This window comes from Ctenopharyngodon idella, chromosome 23 (genome assembly GCF_019924925.1).
Source record: "Ctenopharyngodon idella isolate HZGC_01 chromosome 23, HZGC01, whole genome shotgun sequence".
Lineage (NCBI taxonomy): Eukaryota > Metazoa > Chordata > Actinopteri > Cypriniformes > Xenocyprididae > Ctenopharyngodon > Ctenopharyngodon idella.
Window position 1 is genome coordinate 24,623,553 of NC_067242.1, and position 20,705 is coordinate 24,644,257.

A 20,705-nucleotide genomic window follows, 5' to 3' on the forward strand; every position below is an offset into this window, starting at 1 on the left:
GCTGGGATAAAATAATAGCTAAAAGACAAAATCCCTAAGGTTTGCCATGTTTTCATCCATGGCATAGATACGACATGCACCGTATATATACACACAATTGTCATAATATTCAAACAGCAACATGAAGTTAGCAAATGCAAAAACAACTTTGGCTTCATTTAAGTCAGCTTGTGAATCGGAAGTCTTGCATAATCACAGAAAAATGGCATACTTCGATATAGTAAAACATATAAAACAGAGCTGAGAATGGCTGAGGTAGCTGAAACCATTATCAATGGAAAGTGCACAATTTTCTGAATGATGAGCGATCAGATTCTCCAAAAGTCTGAACTTGCGACGAAAAATTAGTGTCCAGGTGAGCTCGATACTCACTTGCATGCGAGGCAGACTTTGCACTCAGGACACTGCCAGCCGGCCCTCTTCAGCGGGGTAACAGTGACGTCCAGACAGGCCCCATGGTAATGCTGGCCACATGTGCAGCAAAACAGCTGATCGAGTAAGTCTCCAGAACTGTCACACACCAGACAGTTCACCTCATCTTTTGCTGAAAAGAGACAAAATATAAATAATTAGTCTCCCAACTCCACATGGTATATGTTATATGATATGAACAGGTGTGCTCTTGTTTCCATTCAAAGTTGCGTATTTAACTTGTGTGCAAATTTGGAATATCGCATAAAACATTTGCAAATAAAGCACTGTTTCCATCCAGTGAGTTGAAGAGAACAAAAACATCACTTCCTGATAAATTGGTGCTAAATATCACTAAGAAAAATGGGAGTTGCTGCAGTAGAAGCCACTGTACATAATAATATAAATTACTTGCGCCTCAGAGTGCGCGGAAGAAACGCAACAAACGGCGTCATGTTATCTTGTATTCAGACGCCTGGTGTTTGTGAACACAATCATGAGAGGCGCTTCTGGGAGGGAATTACACCGAACCACTTTAACGATAGACTTTGCTCAGGCATTACAGAATGACCAAAACAGCATTTCAGATGCTGTGCAACGAGATTGGTGCCATCCACCAATGATGCCATCCAATTGCGAAGTCACGTCTTTTTTGATGTGCATCAAGGAATTTATTCAGTAAAAGTGTTTCCATCGTAGTTTATGTGCATGTTTTCGCATCGTATAAAAAAAAATATGTATGCATCTCGTTTGAGTGCATACGTTTTTTATGCGCATTTTTAGAATTTGTGTGCATCTTGGCGTTTCTGTCCAGCATTTTTTTATGTGATATCCCAAAATACGCATAAAAATAGGTGGATGGAAACATAGCTAATAACATGTTTTTTTCCCCTTTTTTCGTAACCGTCATATACCATGCTTTGTTGACCTTGTTTTACTTCTTGTTATGACTGGCTAAACAGTTTGGACGTGAAATGAGGTTCAGTGCTGTGCTCAAACACAAGCTGCAGGTTTACTGTTGTCAAATAAAGTTGTATAGTTTCCTTCAGAATGATCTGCAGAGCAGCAGGTGCTACACACAATAGTTTCTATTCTGTTTTCTTCTCGTTACCTCACTGACTGGGCAGAGCAGATCATTTTTTAGCTCTGAAAGTTACAGTATGCTTTCAATGCAAATCAAGCTCTGTCTCAAAAGATTAAAATAGCAATTATTAATAAAATAATAATAATAATAATAATAATAACATTTATAATTACAAGCCTTAACATTTTCTCAATGAATCAGCAGAAGGGAATGTGTGTAACAGAGAAACTCACATCGGACAAGGGCTTGTTGGATGTGATCCGGGCAAAGGAGGGTGTATGCCTTTATGTCCTGGAAGGTTCCGGCTGCAGCTGCACAGGGGTAATGAAAGGAGCGCCCACAGCTCTCCTCACAGCACTTTATGGATGCTCCAAGGCGCTTACAGTATGCACAGCACTATAAAAGTTAATACAGATACATAAATATTGGTAATGTAGTTTCAGTTCAGTAAATACTCTGTACATTACTATTAGACATGCACAGTTAAGATTCATTTAGATTACATTAAATTCAGGCCAATATGAACAACTGCTATTTTTACACAGCTCCAAAACTGCTCAAGGGAATAATCTTTAGCATTTATAATTTGTTTACCCTTTTTATGGTTTTCTTTCGACTGAGCAGCAATCCCTAATAATTTGCTAGTGTTTTTTTTTTTTTTTTTTTCCCTGTTATTACCGTTATTGTTATGAACATATCTCTGGTGAGCATCTGTCTGCATCCATGGACCATCATCAACAAAATACACAAGCTTTTATGCAGGCTACAAATGCAAACTTCATTAGAAGCAAAAGCTAGATTCATCAAAGTTGCAAGATTCGTGGAATTAAATGTTTATTAGATATTCAAAGACCTGTTTAAATGATTGATATATATATATATATATATATATATATATACACACACACACACATACTGAATGCTGATGGTATAAGATTAAGTATTACAGTGTTTTCATTTCTAATAGAAAGGAAAATGCTACAATACTTTTTCATATACAATTTACTTTGTTTAACAATTCAGTCAAAATTTATTTGACCGAACTGTTAAAAAAAAGACAGTAAACGAATGAAGATGGAGGATGGGAGGTCCTCTGCACTCAGGCAGTGGTGTTCTTAGCACTATCAGCTAAATATCTTAGCCCCTAGATTAGATTGTTGTTTAATTTATCCATTTGCGTTTTATTTTCTGTACAGTGATTCAGTGATACTTATTATACTATTATTATTATTAGGGCTGTCAAGTGATTAAAATTTTTAATCTAATTAATTACATGATGTGGCGATTAATTAATCTAATTAATCGCAAATTAATCGCACATCAAATTTGGCTGAGAATTTACTCCGAAAAGATAATGTAAAGTCATTATTGTGTAAAGCATCAAATAGACATTACAAAAAGCAGTTTCAGAGTTTCAGCAAGAAATATTTTCTTTGACTGATCATTGCATTTATTACACATATTCTTTTGGATTTTCATTTTTGGGTGAACTATACTTTTAAAGTTTTTTTTTATTACTATGGAAATATGAATTTTTTTTTTTTTTTAATGAAATTATACTCTAAATAAGAAACTAAAACTACTAGTAGGTGGCATTAAATGTCTTAATGATTTAGTCATTGAGTCATTCATTCATTCGATTCATTCAAATGGCTGATTCATTCAGGAGTGAAGTAAATGCTTCTCTTGATGAATGTTCCATTGAATCATTAGGCTTGATCGACTTGAAGCAGCGCTGCACAGACCGATCGGTGTATGACATCAAAGTACCGTGAAAGCGATTAGAGAGAAGACGGCTCCGTATGCTTTTGAATCACTCTCGCGGCACTCTAATATACATTGATCGGTCTGTGCAGCACCACTTCAAGTTCAACAAGCGGTTCACTCTATTCGTTCAAAACGCGGATTCAGAAATGAAATACCACTGTGTGTTGCTCGGAGACGAACAGTTCTGCTTTGTCTATATATTTTTGTTGGCAAAATTGAGCAAAACAGGCAATATTGTCTCTAAAATAACACAATACATATATATTTTTTTAACTGTTGTGTCAGTATCACATTTGCACTTGTGCTATTTTGGACAGAAAAACAGCACTTGTGTGATATTTCACTCGTTGCTCGTGTGATACAGATTAACAATATCATTTGATGTAAATATGAGACAAAAATTCAAACGGGAATATTTTGCCCCATATCTTGAATTTTAGGGACATTCTAACTACATTCTATAGGCTTCATCGTGCAGTGAGTTGTTTCCCTGCATCATATTCGTCACCAATCAACTGTATGAAATGTCAGATGACCTATGTAGGTCTGGTACAGGTCAAGTGTGCTAAATGCATTAATTTTAACATGTTATTTTTCACCTTAATTAATTAATCTAATTAACGTGTTTGATTGACAGCCCTAATTATTATACTTCTAGAGACATGAGATGAACCGTGCCACAAACAAGTACTGCATAGCAAAGAGTACAATAGCAAATCTCCATTGAGGTGTATTCACACATATTCAGTGACCTTTAAAAGCAAAAACAAAACAACACATCCCTTTAAACACCTTAACATGGTATGTGAAAATTCAAACTGTGCTGAAACACTTTTTTTAAATCCCAGTGTAGGTCAATGACCAGTAAGACAAACTGTTGGACTCAAAGGGGGAAAAAAAAAAGAAAAAGAAAAAAAAAGCCATAGTGACAAGCAGCAAGAAAGAAATTATGTGGCAAGCAATTACTGACAAAACAGAAATTAATTTAATTTATTTATTAGGGTAATATAAAGTATGTGACTGCTGTCTTTATTTTCTACTTTCTATGTTCCTTTATTTGCATTCTCTGTGAAGACCACATGTGCACTTCTTGGTTTACAGATTGTTTATTTGAATAATTAGTTGAAAAAGTTGTTTACTTCACTGAAAAACACATGTTTTCTTTTAATTAAATCTGTTTTATATTAACATCATACTTTTTAAATAATCTTTTCAAATAAAATGTACATTTCTTTTTGGTGTAGTATCAAAAATGCTGTGGTACATAAATGGCAAAAACATCTGTTAATTGTGTCGCTCTTAAAGTAGACTTTTGATGTAAGAGTGGTACAAAACCATAACCTTGAACAGCAAGGTTGTCATAACACTCTGTTCCTCTCACAGGTCCATTTGCTCGTAACATACTTCCCCCTCTTTCAGCGTGTATTTTTTCAACCTTTCGGATATATCCAGTAAAGCATTCAGGATCAAGGCAAATGCCATTCAAAATAAGGACTCGGATGAAAACTGGCCAGACAATTTAATCACCACCATGGAAAAAGCACTCACACTTTGAATAATAGAGAACGCTAGGGCCTGAGAAAACGGCCCTAAACTAAAAATGTCTCTAGTCAGCAGTCTCTCTAGCTCTCTCATGCTTTAAAAACCCTTGGCCTAAGGCCCAAATGCAACAATCTGCAAATACCTTTTAACACCGAGCTTTAAGCAATTATCGCCCAGGCGGTGAGTCCACTGGGGCTGACAGCAGCCTATACCCACAATGCTTTTTTCTAAAGGACAACCATATAGAGCTCCATGGCCATACTGTCCACTCTCAGGGCTGGTGGGGTGTTGAGTATCTCATCTCTATTCCATGCCTCAAATAATGTATTAAAATGAAACCATCCCCTCAGACATCTCCTTCATGGGGTGAAGAAGCTACAGCTGATCCATTATTGCTGCCAAAACTCCAAGGACACTATTATAAAGTAGAACAGCATTCCCTCCTTGAAATCCTATATGCAAAGAGGCATAATGGCAGCATTCCAAACGGAGCAGGCCAGTGATGAAAGATGCAGTAAAGTGTTGGATGAGTGTGCTGTACTATGCACAATGTCAGCTGGTTTGTGTCTCGGTCAGTCAGTGTGTGGACGGCAGTTCTGCAGAGATTCTGTTTATAGCATGTAAAATGGTTTACAGACATGATCCTAAATAGAACTTAATCCTGGAAGTTATTTGTACACATTTGAAATTCATTTCTACCCATTTTGACAGTTCTCTTGTCTAAAAGTCAAGAACACATTAAAAAATTGACCTATTTACTTTAAGCATATTCCCGGACTTATGCACAATTTATTTGTAACCTTTAGTGTTAATTTCATTATCGAAAACTATGATAAAAAAATATTCGTCAACAACCTTTTTTTCCATGACTAAGATGAGACAACGACACCAACGGCATTAAACGAAAAAAAAAAAAAAAAACTACCAAAATCTCTACTTGTTTTTGTCGAATAAAAAGAGGAGACAAAATATTATAGATTGTTTTTAACAAGCCTCTATGAGCTTTCATGCTTGCGGTTGCCAGATGTCAAGAGCTTAAATCCCCAATCAGAGCTTTTCGGTAAAAACTATACATTTTCTACCCGGTGTTTAACCTAATATTTGTAATCTGGCAACCATCTGCACACGCTCTCTCTACACTGTAGAAGTGTTGCCGATGATCTGAAAACACAGAAAACACTGTTCAAACAAGTAAGCTGGAGTTGAGATATTCTCGTTAAATGAAAGTGTCTTTCAGCCAGTCTGTGTTCTGTCACAAGCCGCTTGTGCTGTTTGCTGCTACTAAATCTGCGATCAAACCTTCTCAGTGATGAAGAAACATGGATTTCAACTATATTGTCTGCAATTGTGGTTGCTGAACAAATGCACTTACACAACCTCTGTGTGACACAACAAAGTCTTTTTTTGCTGTTGTTTCAATAGAAAAGCATTAAAGGGTTAGTTCACCGAAAAATGAAATTTCTGTCATTAAGTACTCACCCTCATGTCGTTCCACACCCGTAAGACCTTCGTTCATCTTCGGAACACAAATTAAGATATTTTTGATGAAATCCAATGGTATCTGATCCACACATAGGCAGCAACGTCATTGCACCTTTTGACGTCCATAAAGGTAGTTAAAAACATGGTTAAAATAGCTAACGTGACTGCTGTGGTTCAACCTTAATGTTATGAAGCGACAAGAATACTTTTTGTGCACAAAAACAAAATAAAAATAACGACTTTATTCAACAATTTGAACCATTGTCATCCAATTGTTTACATCCGAATGCGTGATCATTATTGGCCGGATCCTGTGTCAGCATCACATGAATGCTTCGTGCTGCTCACGTGTTTAGCTTTGGCCAATACTGAGTTGGCGTTCAGACGTAAACAAGGAAGCCTGCACCGAGTTCACTACGTATGACAACGGTTCAAATAGTTGAATAAAGTCGTTATTTTTGTGCACAAAAAGTATTATTGTCACTTCATAACATTAAGGTTGAACCACTGTAGTCACGTTGACTATTTTAACCATGTTTTCAACTACCTTTCTGGACATCAAAATGTGCAATGATGTTGCTGCCTATGTGTGGATCAGATACCCTTGGATTACATCAAAAATATCTTAATTTGTGTTCCGAAGATGAATGAAGGTCTTACAGGTGTGGAACAACAAGAGGGTGAGTACTTAATGACAGAAATTTCTTTTTTTTGGGGGTGAACTAACCCTTTAATGTAATTTGGAATTTTTGGAATTACTATTAAGAATTTCACCATTTTATAATGTAGAGAGTGTGTTAATTTAAGATATTACATGATAAATAGTCTACAATAAATCAGGAAACAAGATTAGATAAAATAAACCATGTGTATGAGTTGTCATTCTCTTGATGTGTACTTATAGGTGAAAGTGCAATAATTCTGATGAAATGTAAACATAAATTTCTCAAATGACAACGATCATTGTGATTATAATTTTGAACAAAATAATTGTGATTAACAATTGAACCATTACGCAGCATGATAGAAATGTGATGAGTTTTCATTGACTAAAACTAGACTAAAATTCCCAGACATTTATTCAACTTAAACTTGACTAAACAAAAACAGGACAAGGTGGACTAAATATGATAAAAACTAAAAAGTACATTTGACACAGGACTAAGACTAAAATGATGAGTTTTAAAATAGCTGACAAAATTAACAATAGTAACCTTTCACATTCACTTATAAATGCGGGAAAAAAATCATGTCTTGTAATCTAAATGAGTGATGCACCAACAGTAGCATATATGTGCAAATAAAGTCATAAGGATGGGCAACTTCAGTCCTGGAGGGCCACTGTCCTGCAGAGTTTAGCTCCAAAACTGATTATAAAAAATAAAAAAAAAAACCTTCACCTTCCTGTAGCTTTCTATTAATCCTGAACACATTTGAGTAGCTTGTTCTGGTCTGTGATCAGGGGCGCCGCTAGCAATTTTGGGCCCTATGAAAGAATATGTGGATGGGCCCCCTACCGCACCCATTCCACACCAAACATGCAAACTAATCTAGATATCCAAAATCTTTGTCTGCAATTTAATAATACTGACCTATTACTTTTTCAATTGCTTTTGACCACTAAGTATCAGTATTCAGTCAGAGACCTACCATGTCTGTAGCTAGCAGATGATTTATTATGCAAATATAATAGAAAAGTACAGTTATCAAATATTCATAGAAAAAGCAACATTCTTAAAACCAATTGTTTAGTCAAAAATTCAAGAAGATTCATATTTTAAAGCTCTTTTTAACCTGTACTCGGCCTTAAAGTAACATAGTTCTTGTAAATAATTATAGCATTTGTTACAATAATGATATAATTACAGGTAAGAGCATTGATGGCTCCTCATTACCATTTTTTCTTTCTTTTTTTTTTATCTATAGCATTTGTTATGAAAAATAGCAACACAGTTAGAAACTATAGCTATGCCACAGTTGTAATATAAATCTTTAGTAAAAAATCTATTCCCTTAACAGATTATCTATTATAAATTTTACAACTAGTGTAAATTTACCACAGTAAATACAATACAACGTGATAAATTCTAGTAAATGTGGTCATCATGAAATTAAAAAGCTTGCAGGATGATGTATTCCCCTCTTTTCATCAGTCATTTTAGTGGCTGTTTTAGATCATATTCGACTTCTCCAAAGCGTTTTACTATATTCTCAGTAGAATCCAAATGGGTTGCAGATTTTATCATCAGCGTCGCATAGGAACGGCTCGTGCATCTCGACAATTTTGGAGCGCGCTGGTGAACGCGCCTACGGTGATTCGCGCACCACTCATGCAAAATTAAACAACTGGGCAGTCATATTGTGCAAATTGATGCGCTCAGTTTGTACAGCTTATAAAAGCTCTGAACGCGTGATGTATACAACCAATTAATAGCCTGATTCTATGTTTCGGTGAGGGTGCTCAGAGTACCGGCAACATGTGAAGTGCCGGTACGCAAGAAAAAGTAATGGTATGTTACTGATTAAAATAGAAAGTGCCTTTACTGCGTACCGGCCCACTTTGAGCACTGACTGTTACTACCAATAAAACCGATCTCTGGGGGCCCCAAAAGTGCGTGGGCCCTTAGAATTGTCCTAACTTCCCCCCCCTTAAAGGCGCCCCTGTCTGTGATCAGGGATGGAGCTAAACTCTGCAGGACAGTGTCCCTCTAGAACTGAAGTTTTCCATTCCTGATCTGGGGTAAGGGACTGTGAAGTTCAGGTCATCCTCAGCTCTCTGAACTTTACTATTTCACAGCTCAGTGAGTCTCACTGCCAGGACAAACCTACATCAAAACAAAGTCCTATTGGAGCAAGTCAGTTCTTTCAGCAGCCATCCTGGCAATACCCTCAGGCAGCTGCCACTTTCCACATATAGGGTACAAATTGGTGTCACATTATTATTATTTTTTCTATTATTTATGTTTCTTGAGTAAAGAAAATGCTGTACTTACTCACAAAAACAGTTCTTTATTTACGCTTGCATTGCAAACAAGCAGAGACGGTCCAAACTGTGTGCAGCACTTTATTCACAATAGGCGGGTGGAGTTATGAGGTTTTACTGACAGTTTGAGGATCCAATGGAGTTATGAGGTTTAGTCACAAGCTCTTTTTAATACTTTTATTGGTTAAATACTAGCAAATCCACATACAGCCGTAAAAGGTGACCAATAGTAATGATTTATGAAAAAAATAAAAAAAATAAAATGGAAATATGGAGATACAAGGTTTCCGCCCAACATCGATGATGTGTTATACAAAATATTCTTTAACATAAGATTACTCTAGCATGAGTAGTAGTTAGTTTTTAAATACTTCAAACATCTGTTTCCCCCTTTAAAAATGGGATATTGGCATGTTCCACCCACAGGTCTTCACCTTCACAATCAAAACTGTGATGTGAATTTTATTGATATTCAACTTACTGTAGTCAAAACTATTTTTAACTAAGTTTAAGTGACCAAAATAATACTGTATGCTTAATCATGTCCCACAGTAAATTTACTAAATAAATAAATAAATAATCCTTAAACATTTGGACCCTTTCCGGGAAGGACAAATAAACATTCCATTTTCTCAATTTCTAGATAAACGGTAGTGTTGACAAGTGTCAAGCTCAATCATTCAACCTATTGCCAGAGTTACTGTCAGAAAAAATATAAAACAATTATCCTTATTTTACACAAAATATAATATCTACAAATTGGCATATATATATTCCAACCAACTGTAACGGCTGCACAGCTAATAGTATACTGGCTGGCCTTGAGCTACTAAACAATCAGTAAATCAACTGAACTTGGTGTTAGAAGATCAGGTCTACCTTAAAAAAGGCCCCAGTCACCCCGGTCATAAACTGTTCTCCCCTCTGCTATCTGGCAAACAGTAACAAAACCTTCAATCAAAGTCCACTGGATTACTGAACAGCTTCTACATACAGGCAATAAAGCTGCTAAATGGGTAAGCTGCAGAGCAACAGCTCTAATTGTCACTGTGGCACTCGCATAAAGAGAAAGTGTGGAAAACCTAGCATGATGCATAGTTAAGGCATCATCTGAATCATTTACTTTGTGAACAACTGTCCCCACTGACTCATTATCAGTTTCTGCTTTGTGCCAGAGGTAGATACACCAAAACAAAAGGAAAGTCTACAATAGATACTACTCATCTCACAGAAAACATGGACCACAATTATACTAAAAGTCTATGTTTCTATTTGAACTGTTGAAATTTTTAGAGATACGGACTGTATTTTGTATATCCACACACTCAAATGATGTGTTTTTCGACAAAAATCTGATCCCAGGTGAAGAGAACAAGCTGATATAAAAATTAATTACTCCTAATGTGCTTTCCCTGCCCGGGTTCCACGCGCCCCTGCGTCTGCCACATTGCATTGTGTTAATTAGTGGAGTTGCACAAGAGAGACGGCTGTGGCAGTTCTGAACTGCTCCACTCCTAATTAGAAAATATTTTAAAGACCAGGGGACCGACACAACCTCTCCAGTCTCTTCCACTGCCAATAATAACCCCATTCATGATTAACTCTGAATACTTAATCAACAGTGAGCGCATTTGTCATTCCTCCACAAAAATTACTCTCAGGGAAAGTTATAGCTCAAGTTTGCGACTGCAAATTTAAAAATACAAACTGGCGCAAACATGGGCCCACTCAACCCTACTAATAGCGCTCTCCCGCTAAAACAATGCTGGATCGAGGGATTGGTGAAGCTCTGCCAAATTCAGCCCACATGTCCACAGAGATGAACAATGGCATTACTGACTATGTTACTATAAAACCCTCTAGTAAAAACAACACAGGGCAGTCTTTATTTACTTGAAATATAAATCAAGTAAACAATTGTGAACAGCACATTGCAGTCTTTATTTACTTGCTTATTTACAACTAAGATAGTTTTGAGAACATACTTTTAACTTTCATAATCAAAACAGGGCTGCATGAATAATCGAAATGTGCTGTGTTTCAGAGCTGCTCAGACCCTGCTTTCAGTGTCTCAGAGCAGCTTGATTCGCACAAACTCATCTCTGCATGTGCTCTGATGTTTATTTTTTTTTTATGGTTATGTGCATTTGGTAAGCAACATCTTTTATTTATTTATTTTTATTTCTTTTACCATATTATTATTATTATTATTGTTATTATTATCATCATCAATTATATAACAACATTTTTGGTCAAACTGAGCAGCTACAAACATGCATAGCAAACCTGTTTTTTGAGGGTTTTTTTTTTTTTTAACTCATTTTAAAATCTCAATTTTTATCAGGGGAAAAAAAAAAAAAAAAAAATGATTTTTTTCCCCCCCAAATCATGATGCCCTATGTCATAAGTCAATTACATATATCAAGTAAACAATACACCTTTAGGGATGAGCAATATATTCACTATTTCACCGCAAGCATTTTCTAGAAAATGCAAGCCAGTGGCAGCATTTTTGATCATATTCACAAAACTTTCATGACTCTTTCTGGTTTACGGATTTCTGGAGATGCTGTACTCTTTCACAAGATGCGTAACAGCGTCAGCGGAGGGGAAAGAGTTAATACCAGATCGGTCATCATCCGATATTAGAGGTTTTTTTTTTTTTTTTTTTTTTTTGTATTATTATTTATTGGTCTATATTGGATTTTTTACATTTAGATCAGCAACGTCATCTAACATCATTACCATTAGCATCATCTAATGCTCATTTAAGTTACTATTTAAACATTAATAATTTAACACTGTTAAATGTCATTTTGTAAATAAAATAAAAAAATGTGTTCCATTGCAAAAACCTCTAAGTCCCTAAGTCATCTGACATCTTTTCTTTTAAATGAGCATTTTTTTATCAGGCTTCTATGTTTAGGTTCAGTAATTTCACTTTAATGGCAATAAAAAGGTTGTTAGTCAGTTATTGAAATGCCTTATTTTCAAAAATGTCACTTTAGTCAATTCATTGGTATAACAAATTTGACTGTCTTTTGCTACAAAGCCAGCTAAGCCCATGTATGCTTTTTCACAAAAACCTCTAAGTAGTAAATAGTAGTAAAGTAGTAAATAGTAAAACATCCGTTTCTGTCAGTTTTACAGCAGCAAAAGGAACACTGCTGTGTTTACTTGCCACTCACAAAATCCTGTTATTGCCACTATAACGATGGACAAAACACGATTAAAAACTTGCAGCTCGGCAATTTACAGCCAGCTTATATGCATACCGTCATTCATCTTGAAATCATACGATTCGATTTGATTCTTCCAATTGGTTCTTCTGTGCACTTGGGGTTTAGCGGTTTCTGCCAGCGAACCGGTATTTGATGAACGTACACTATGTGCGAAGAGCATTCGCTCAATATCATTATCTCATTTTTGATGGAGGCGGCGTTTAGCAGCTTTTGCATCTGAACTCCTCATATTTTTATCATTCAATTTCTTGATTGTAATGGGAGAGCTCTAGTCTTTGAGTTCTTTTGAGCAGAATACTTGGTGAGGAAATTATCTCACCCCTCCACCTCCAACGTACTGGTGGAAACCAGCAAGTTTACAAAAAAGAATGACTTTTTCATTGGTATAAACACATGGAACAGGCATATACCAGGGTAAAAGTTGATGGAACAACCATTTTAAAGCTGAAAGTGCAAACAAATCCACAGAAACATTCAAACACTGGTGCAGGTATCACTTACCTCTGTGCTCCCTGAGTCAATTGCTTTGTCCACATACAGCAGCGACTGTCCCTCCCCACGGCATACACCTTCTGACCAGGCTGCACAGCGCAGATGAGCGCAACACTGGCCTGCAGGTGCAATAGAATAATAAACACCATCAGCCATTGAAAGGCACAAACCGTCAATTTGATGCTAGTGTAGGGTTACCTACCAGTGGGGTCGAATAAAGACGAAACGTTAATGTCATCGGGAAGGCCTATTTGGCCCAGTTCATCCCAGAACTTGCGGCTGGGCTCCTCAGCAGCGGGGTCTGTACTACCAGGAGCAGAGGTTGAGTGCAGGCCACTGTCTGGGGAGCTAACCCTGAGGAAAGAAGCGAACAGACACATTAGGCTTCATCTGAAAAGAGACTGAACAAGTTATGAAAGAATATTTTAAGGTGACAGCTATGTTGCCTACTCCTTTGTCAGATTACAAACACTTGGCAATTTATTTCTAGATGTCAGCATCCTAATCATGTTTCAAGAAGGCCTACATTGCAATGGCAACATCCATGAAGCCCTGCCTGCAACGGCGAGGTACGGGGTTATCATACTTGGCTCCAACACAAGGACTGGCTGTTCAGAGGCAAAGTATGAAAGAGACGGAGAAAGAGAGGGGACGAGAGAGAGCCGGAAAGGGGGTGGGGGGCAGGAATGACTGGCTTATTGGATGTGGCGCTGAGAGAGTGAGCTACAGAGACTCAGAGAAGCGGAAAAAAGGAATTAACATTTAAAAAGGGAGCCGGTTTGAAGAGGGCCAGCCAGAAGTGGGCTGCAGCAGGGACAGGATGAAAGACTACTGTATGTGATCCCTCTTCTGTCCAGAACATCTGCATAAATACAAACAAACCGTTTGGTGTGCTACTTCCTCTTTAAAAAGGCTTACATCAGAGGAGGAGCGACATTAGGGATGGGTATTGTGGAGAATTCGATTCAGTTTATGATTCTGATTCCTAGAAATGATTCCATTAAATGTACTTTGTTCATAATGTTGTCTTCGAAATTGTGTTTTTCTTTTTTTACAAAATCCAAAACCTAAAAAAAATAAATAAAAAAAAATAAATAAAAATAAACTAAATTCATTTCATTATAAAGGAATCTGCTTACAGGAGTCATTCGCAAATTATTTCACATTGTGGATCCTTAAGTTGTAAAGTATCAGAGGTGCAATCCTGATTTAAAGACCTTCCCAAATATCAGGTAGTAAATGTAAGTCTTAAAACTAAAGTGTGGCAAAATTTATTTATCCTTTACAAAAGAATTCCAGAATACTTTGAGAAATTGAGGACAGAGAGATTAAATCGATTAAAAATCTTTTATTTAATGTTAAAAAGTACTGATAAAATCAGTACAATCTGTTAAAAAATTACTATTTTACCCAATGTTTCACTATGTATGCTTAGTTTTTCAAGATGCCAATGTCCAACTATACTACAATCAATTTTAGCTGAGTATACTGCACGCTTCACAAGAGGAGCTCCATTTCTCAATAAAATTGCCGACGATGTAGACCATTCCAAATCAGTCACTTATAAGTTTTTTTTTTTTTTTTTTTTTTTTTAATTAGGATCCAGCCTTAAGGCCAATTCACACTGCACTACCAGTCTCTGACCAACAGCAAAAGACAGATTTGTCAGGTTACCTCTCCATTCCCTCCCCCACATCCCACCTCTTCTATGACTGCTGATGACTTTGCCAGCTATTTCACAGATAAGGTGGCAACCATCAGCAACCAATTCTCTGCACCACTTAGCTACAGCCAACCATCACCCACACACATTCTACTCTTCTCTTCTTTCTCTCTCTTCACAGAGAAAGAGGTCTCCAAATTCTCTGTGTCAGCCATCCAACAACCTGTCCTTTAGACCAGATCCCCACCCATCTACTACAGGAGATCTCACCAACATTGCTACCCACTCTGACTTGCATTATCAACACATCCCTCACTACTGGCAAATTTCCCAGCACATTCAAGCAGGCTTGGGTAACCCCACTGCTTAAAAAAACAGCATTCAATCTTATAGGAATTGAAACCGATAGACCAGTTTCCCTTCTTTTCTTTAAAAAACTCTTGAAAGATTTGTGCTCATCTCTCGGCTTTTTTCTCACAGAATGACCTAATTGACAACAACCAGTCTGGGTTCAAAAGCAGACACTCCACAGAGAACATCCTGCTGAACACTGCTGAAACTCTTTGGTTGGCATGAGAAAACTCCAAATCATCTGTCCGTATTCTACAGGACCTGTCTGCTGCCTCTGATACTGTAAATCACTGGATCCTCTGGTCCACACTTTTTGACTTGGGAATCACAGGTACAGTACTTCGGTGGCTTCAGTATTGCCACGTCTGGTCTTCAATCAGTCAAAGAGAACCCACGTCATACCCCTCATCATCTCACGCCACTAACAGTCATGGCCAGAATCAAATTCAAGGTATTTACACTGGCTTTCAGGGCTGCCACTGGAACTACAACTCAGTGTAGTCATATAAGACCTCCCGTCAGCTATGGTCACTGAAGGAGTTTCTTCAGAACAAGGCACAAAAGCCACTCTCCAAAACGTTCACTCTCTCTGCTCCTCTCTGGTGGAATAAAATGCCAACCTCCAGCCAAACCATCACAGACCATCACAACTTTCAGGAAGCAGCTGAAATAACATCTTCCACAAGCACTTAACCACTACTTATCCTTAAACCAATACAATTTTTTCTTCTCTCTACCCTCTAAAATCATGTCCATTTCACAGTAATATCTAGACATATCTATAGAAATGTTATATGTTATCTATAGAAATATCTAGAAATGTTGATAATAGTTAAAAACTTCTATTATTGATTTTTATTCTTATCAGACTATCACATTGTTAGCTTAGCAGCATGCTAACACCAAACTGGTGCGATTTTTTTCCTAAAACAGTCAAGCACAAATCCCACCTGCAGCTTATTTGCTTGGTCAACAAGACCACTCAGTCACCTGTCAAGAAAAGTTCAGACTTCATGGGATTCAGTTTAGATTTCAGAAATATAATGGATGGATCTGATCATGACAAGCATTAATGCCATTAATCAGGATGTGTTATAAACACTATACTGGGGTTAATGTTAGGGTTAGTATTTAAGCATTATGTAAGCAATAAGCAGTGATTAAGCAATATGATTGACATGACCAATGAAACAGCTGTAGGGTTTGCGCTGAACTGGTTTGGGGAAAAAAAATGTGTGAATCATTTAGGAGTCTGGTCTCCCATGGGAAGCTGCTGCCTACGTGAATCATTCCAAATCAGTCACTAATGATCTTTCATGATGTCTGGGAGGCTGCCTTAACAGTTAGCTGCCTATGTACACATAGCTCACTACATTTTTGAAAACAGCTTATATATTGAAATTTATATTTTATAAGTCTGTGAAAGTCATTTTTAATGTTAGTCATGTCTCACTGTACAAAAAAACCTCACAGCAGTGTCTGGTCCATCTTAACAGTCTCTACCTTAAATGATATGCAGTGTTCCTCGTTCGTTTTTGAGCTGTTATTGTTTTCACTCCCCTGTCAATAACTGGCACAGTTCCAGCTCAGACCACCCAATCAGATGCCTCCAACACAACAATCCACCGCCTGTTGGCAGCCTGCCAGAGACTGCACAGAGAGCATTACGTCACCATTCCTCAGGGAGGCGTCTGATTGGTTGAGAGGAGCTGAGTAAATTAGGCACTCGTCCAATGAGCCTGAGGGTGGCTATGGACAGGAACTTTTGACAACAACAGGTCACGTGGAGCTCTGTGAAAGGCTGCTGGTGGAGTTCTCTCTAATGGATCTCTCCTTTAACCCTCCATCTAGTAACTAATCATCAGGCAATTTTGGCACCAAATTAATTGACCCAAATTGAATTGTGGTGTTGGATTCATTAGCAATTCCCAGCGTATTTGGGTCAAAGCACTCCATTCCTCTCCATCAGAAAGCACAATGGAAGAGACAAGTTCTGTTTGACCCAGAACTTCAGTAATCAGATTCCATCCAGCAAAGCTAGAGCCTTTAAAGAATTTATTTGGGAAATGCAACCATGTTGTCCATTTCCAAGCCTGCAACAAGGAAGTTTTGTCCTAATTTAAGGAAAATTTTACAGAAAAATTATAATTAAACCACTCATGTCCATTTGACTTGCTTTTTTTTTTTTTTTTTTTTTCCAAGGTTGATCTTTTCCATACAATGAAAGTGAATGGATATTGGAGCAGTCACAGTATAACAAAATAAGTTTAAACAAAGTTGTCCTCTATATTATGGTTCTTTTTTGGAGCCAATCATTTTCATTGTATGGAAAAGAGCCACACATTGTATGGATATTGTGCTAAACTATTTTAGCTTGATGGAAGGTCTAAAATAACATCAGGGTGACTAAATGACAATTATCATGTTTTTCTTCAAATTTCTTTATTAATTATTATACATCCAAAATGTTCATGAACTTTTGTTTTTAAGCAATATTTCTTGTGAGCATTAAGGTATTAAGATTATTTTGCTTAATGAATTAATTAATGTGAAAATAAATTAAGATTGTGGAAAAAAAAAAAAAAAAAAAAAACCCTCACCATTACAAAGATGAAGCTAGTTTACACCCACATTGTGTTTGATTACGAGGAGTAATTTACACTGAACAATCTAATGAGATTGTGCCTAGCACAGCACTCAGCATTGTTTCAGCTCTACGGGGGTCACTGAGGTCACTGCTTTTTAAACAGGGGGATTTTAGTCCCTGCAGCAAACAAAACCTGCAAACCCTTCTCAACTCTCACCTCCACACAACCTCATTACACATTACAGTGTAAAGCCACGTCAATCAAACACTTCAGAACCGCACCAAACCACCTTCACAATGACTACCACAAACTGTACTTTCTCGTTCCCCACTGCACTTATGCAATGGAGAATGAGCACGCACACATTAACAATTACATTAACAATTACAATAACTGACATTGTGTTGTTCTGTATTGTAACAGAATGCAAGAGTCATTTTCAATAGTTGAACTGTGTCTAACTTGACATAACATCTTTAAGGATTAGTTCACTTCAGAATTAAATTTCCTGATAATTTACTCAATTCACTTACCCCCATGTCACCCAAGATGTTTATATCTTTCTTTCTTTAGTCGAAAAGATTTATAGAATTAAGAATTAAGATTTTTGAGGAAAACATTCCAGGATTTTTCTCCATATAGTGGACTTCACTGAGGTACAACAGGTTGAAGGTCCAAATTGCAGTTTCAATGCAGCTTCAAAGGGCTCTACACGATCCCAGCCAAGGAATAAGAGTCTTATCTAGCAAAACGATTGGTCATTTTCTTAAAAAAAAAAAAAAAAAAAAAAAAAAAAAAAAATAATAATAATAATTACAAAAATTGTATACTTTTTAACCACAAATGCTTGTCTTGTACTAGCTCTATGATGCACCATGCATTACATAATCACGTTGGAAAGGTCACGGGTGACGTAGGCGGAAGTACCGCGTTAGTGCGAAAAACTTAAAAATCACCCAACATCGTTGTTTTATCTTTTTTTTTGACTTAGTCTTTGCACAATTGCCTCGTAAGCACTTGCTCGGTACTTCCGCGTGACCTTTCCAACGTGATTACGTAATGTGTGGCGCATTGCAGAGCTAGTGCAAGACGAACATTTGTAAAATAAATTATTTATTTTTTTAGAAAATGCCCAATCGTTTCGCTAGATAAGACCTTATTCCTCGGCTGGGATCGTGTAGAGCCTGCAGTGCAACAAAATCAATTCATGTGCACATTTTGCAACTTTATTACATTCCTTATTCCATTTCCTTTTAAAACTTGTTTGGAGAACCAAACATCCACCCAAAGCACATTCACCTGACGACAGCAGTAATAACTCACTTTTTTAGGCAGCTCCCACGATGCCCTGGGCTGCGGTTGTCCTTGTCATCAAAATCATTGTCGTCGTCATGGTAATCGTCATCCTTCTCAGAGCTGCCGCGGCGGTTCCGGATGTGCAAGGGGACGTAACCAGGCGTGGGTCCAAACAGTTTCAACTCACCCTGACCCAAGAGACTCTTTTCTCCACAGTAGCAGAAGGCACAGAGCTTTTCTCTGAGATGGATGAGAGAAGACATTTTAGAAAAGATTTTTCAGACTTTCAACTATTCAATCAGAAACATAACATAAGTAAACATTCCTAAGTACACAAATATAGCTGTAAATGCTGGGCCAACATTGCAAGTGCATGGTTATGTTTTGCATACTTAAAGTGCAATACTGAGAATGCAACTCGTTATGTTATGAATTCCGTTCTGAATGCCAAAGAAAAGTGACATTTCACAGCCAAAAGCGGTTGCATTCAAGTAGACTGTTTTGCCCCAAGTCATTAAGCAGTTGCGCATCCAATCCTCACTGCTCTATCTGTGCAACAATCTGACTAGTCAGGGGTTTCTAGTCCATGCTTCATGCCCCAGTGCCCCGCTGAGGTGCTGTAACTCTTCTGACTGGGTGACCGAGCTCAAAAAGGATTATGTGAGAGGATATGACATCCTTGGATTGCTCGGACAGTGAAATCACACTCTAAATCAGTCAAAAGACAAGACTCCTAATCAACCCACAACTAGGGATGTGCACGAGTCCACAAGTACTCTGACGTGACACGACGATCAATCATGAAAACTTTTTTCTGATTGGTTTTTGCGGCATTTTGGGCGGTACCTGAGGTCAGATTGGTAAGCGTTAGGACAACACGCTGTCCAGACCAGTAAAATAAAGTGAAACTATGGATTTGAAAATGGGCAGGGATGCCTGGAATCACTTTGATCATGAAAATACAGTTAAAGGGATAGTTCACCCAAAAAAGTAAATTCTCTCATCATCATCTATGCACTCTAGTAGTTCCAAACCTGTATAAATTTCTTTGTTCTGTTGAACACAAAGGTAGATATTTGGAAGAATATCAGTAACCAAACAGATCTCGCCCCCCATTTACAGTACTACCATAGTCGAAAAAATAAATACTATGGTAGTCATTGGGGGGCGAGATCTGTTTGGTTACTGACATTCTTCCAAATATCTTCCTATGTGTTGAGCCGAAAAAAGAAATGTATACAGGTTTGGAACAACATGAGGGTGATTAAATAACAGAATTTTCAATTTTGGTGAACTATCCCTTTAAGTGCAAGATGTACAGCGCCAATATACTAAGTACTTGAGAACTTGTTTTTGAGACCTTATCAGTAGTCGAAATTAAAAATTGACAAAAAACAAAAAAAACAACAAAAAAACAAAACAAACAAACAACCCACAACTGCCATCTTTATGTTCAAACACTTGCTGAAAGCTAAGGCTGCATGATACATTAAAATAAAATCAATATCATGATGTGGCTTAATGCGATAGTTAAATTGCAAAGGCTGTAATCTTCATAAATATATGTGCTGCCAGTTTCAGATATATGGTGTTCCAGTGTCTCAGAGAACCTTGGTTCATTTACTGTGAATTGATCTGTTCTGAGACACCAACACAGCATCATGAACTGCACACATGTAAATGAACACTGCCGCATTTCACTCTGAAACACATCTCTTCAGACTAAATTGCAGCTTTTTGTGATTTGAAAATTATACTAAGCCATACAGCAATTTAAAATGTATTTTAATTAATTGTGCAGCCC

At 37.2% G+C, this 20,705-nt stretch overlaps 1 protein-coding gene across 10 annotated transcripts in view; it reads right to left on the reverse strand.

Annotated features, from left to right (window-relative positions):
- Window positions 1-20,705, reverse strand: part of kmt2ca (lysine (K)-specific methyltransferase 2Ca) — a 151,719-nt gene that overhangs the window by 80,172 nt on the left and 50,842 nt on the right. For all 10 annotated transcript variants that reach the window (XR_007928005.1, XM_051883022.1, XM_051883028.1 and 7 more), the window contains exons 5-9: window positions 18,929-19,141; window positions 13,206-13,357; window positions 13,013-13,122; window positions 1,729-1,891; window positions 373-544 (exon numbers count right to left, since the gene is read on the reverse strand). Coding sequence is in view for 9 of the 10 variants with exons in the window: in XM_051883022.1 (XP_051738982.1) it covers window positions 373-544; window positions 1,729-1,891; window positions 13,013-13,122; window positions 13,206-13,357; window positions 18,929-19,141 (810 nt within the window). In the remaining variant the exon portion in view is untranslated. The remainder of the gene's footprint in view (window positions 1-372; window positions 545-1,728; window positions 1,892-13,012; window positions 13,123-13,205; window positions 13,358-18,928; window positions 19,142-20,705) is intronic.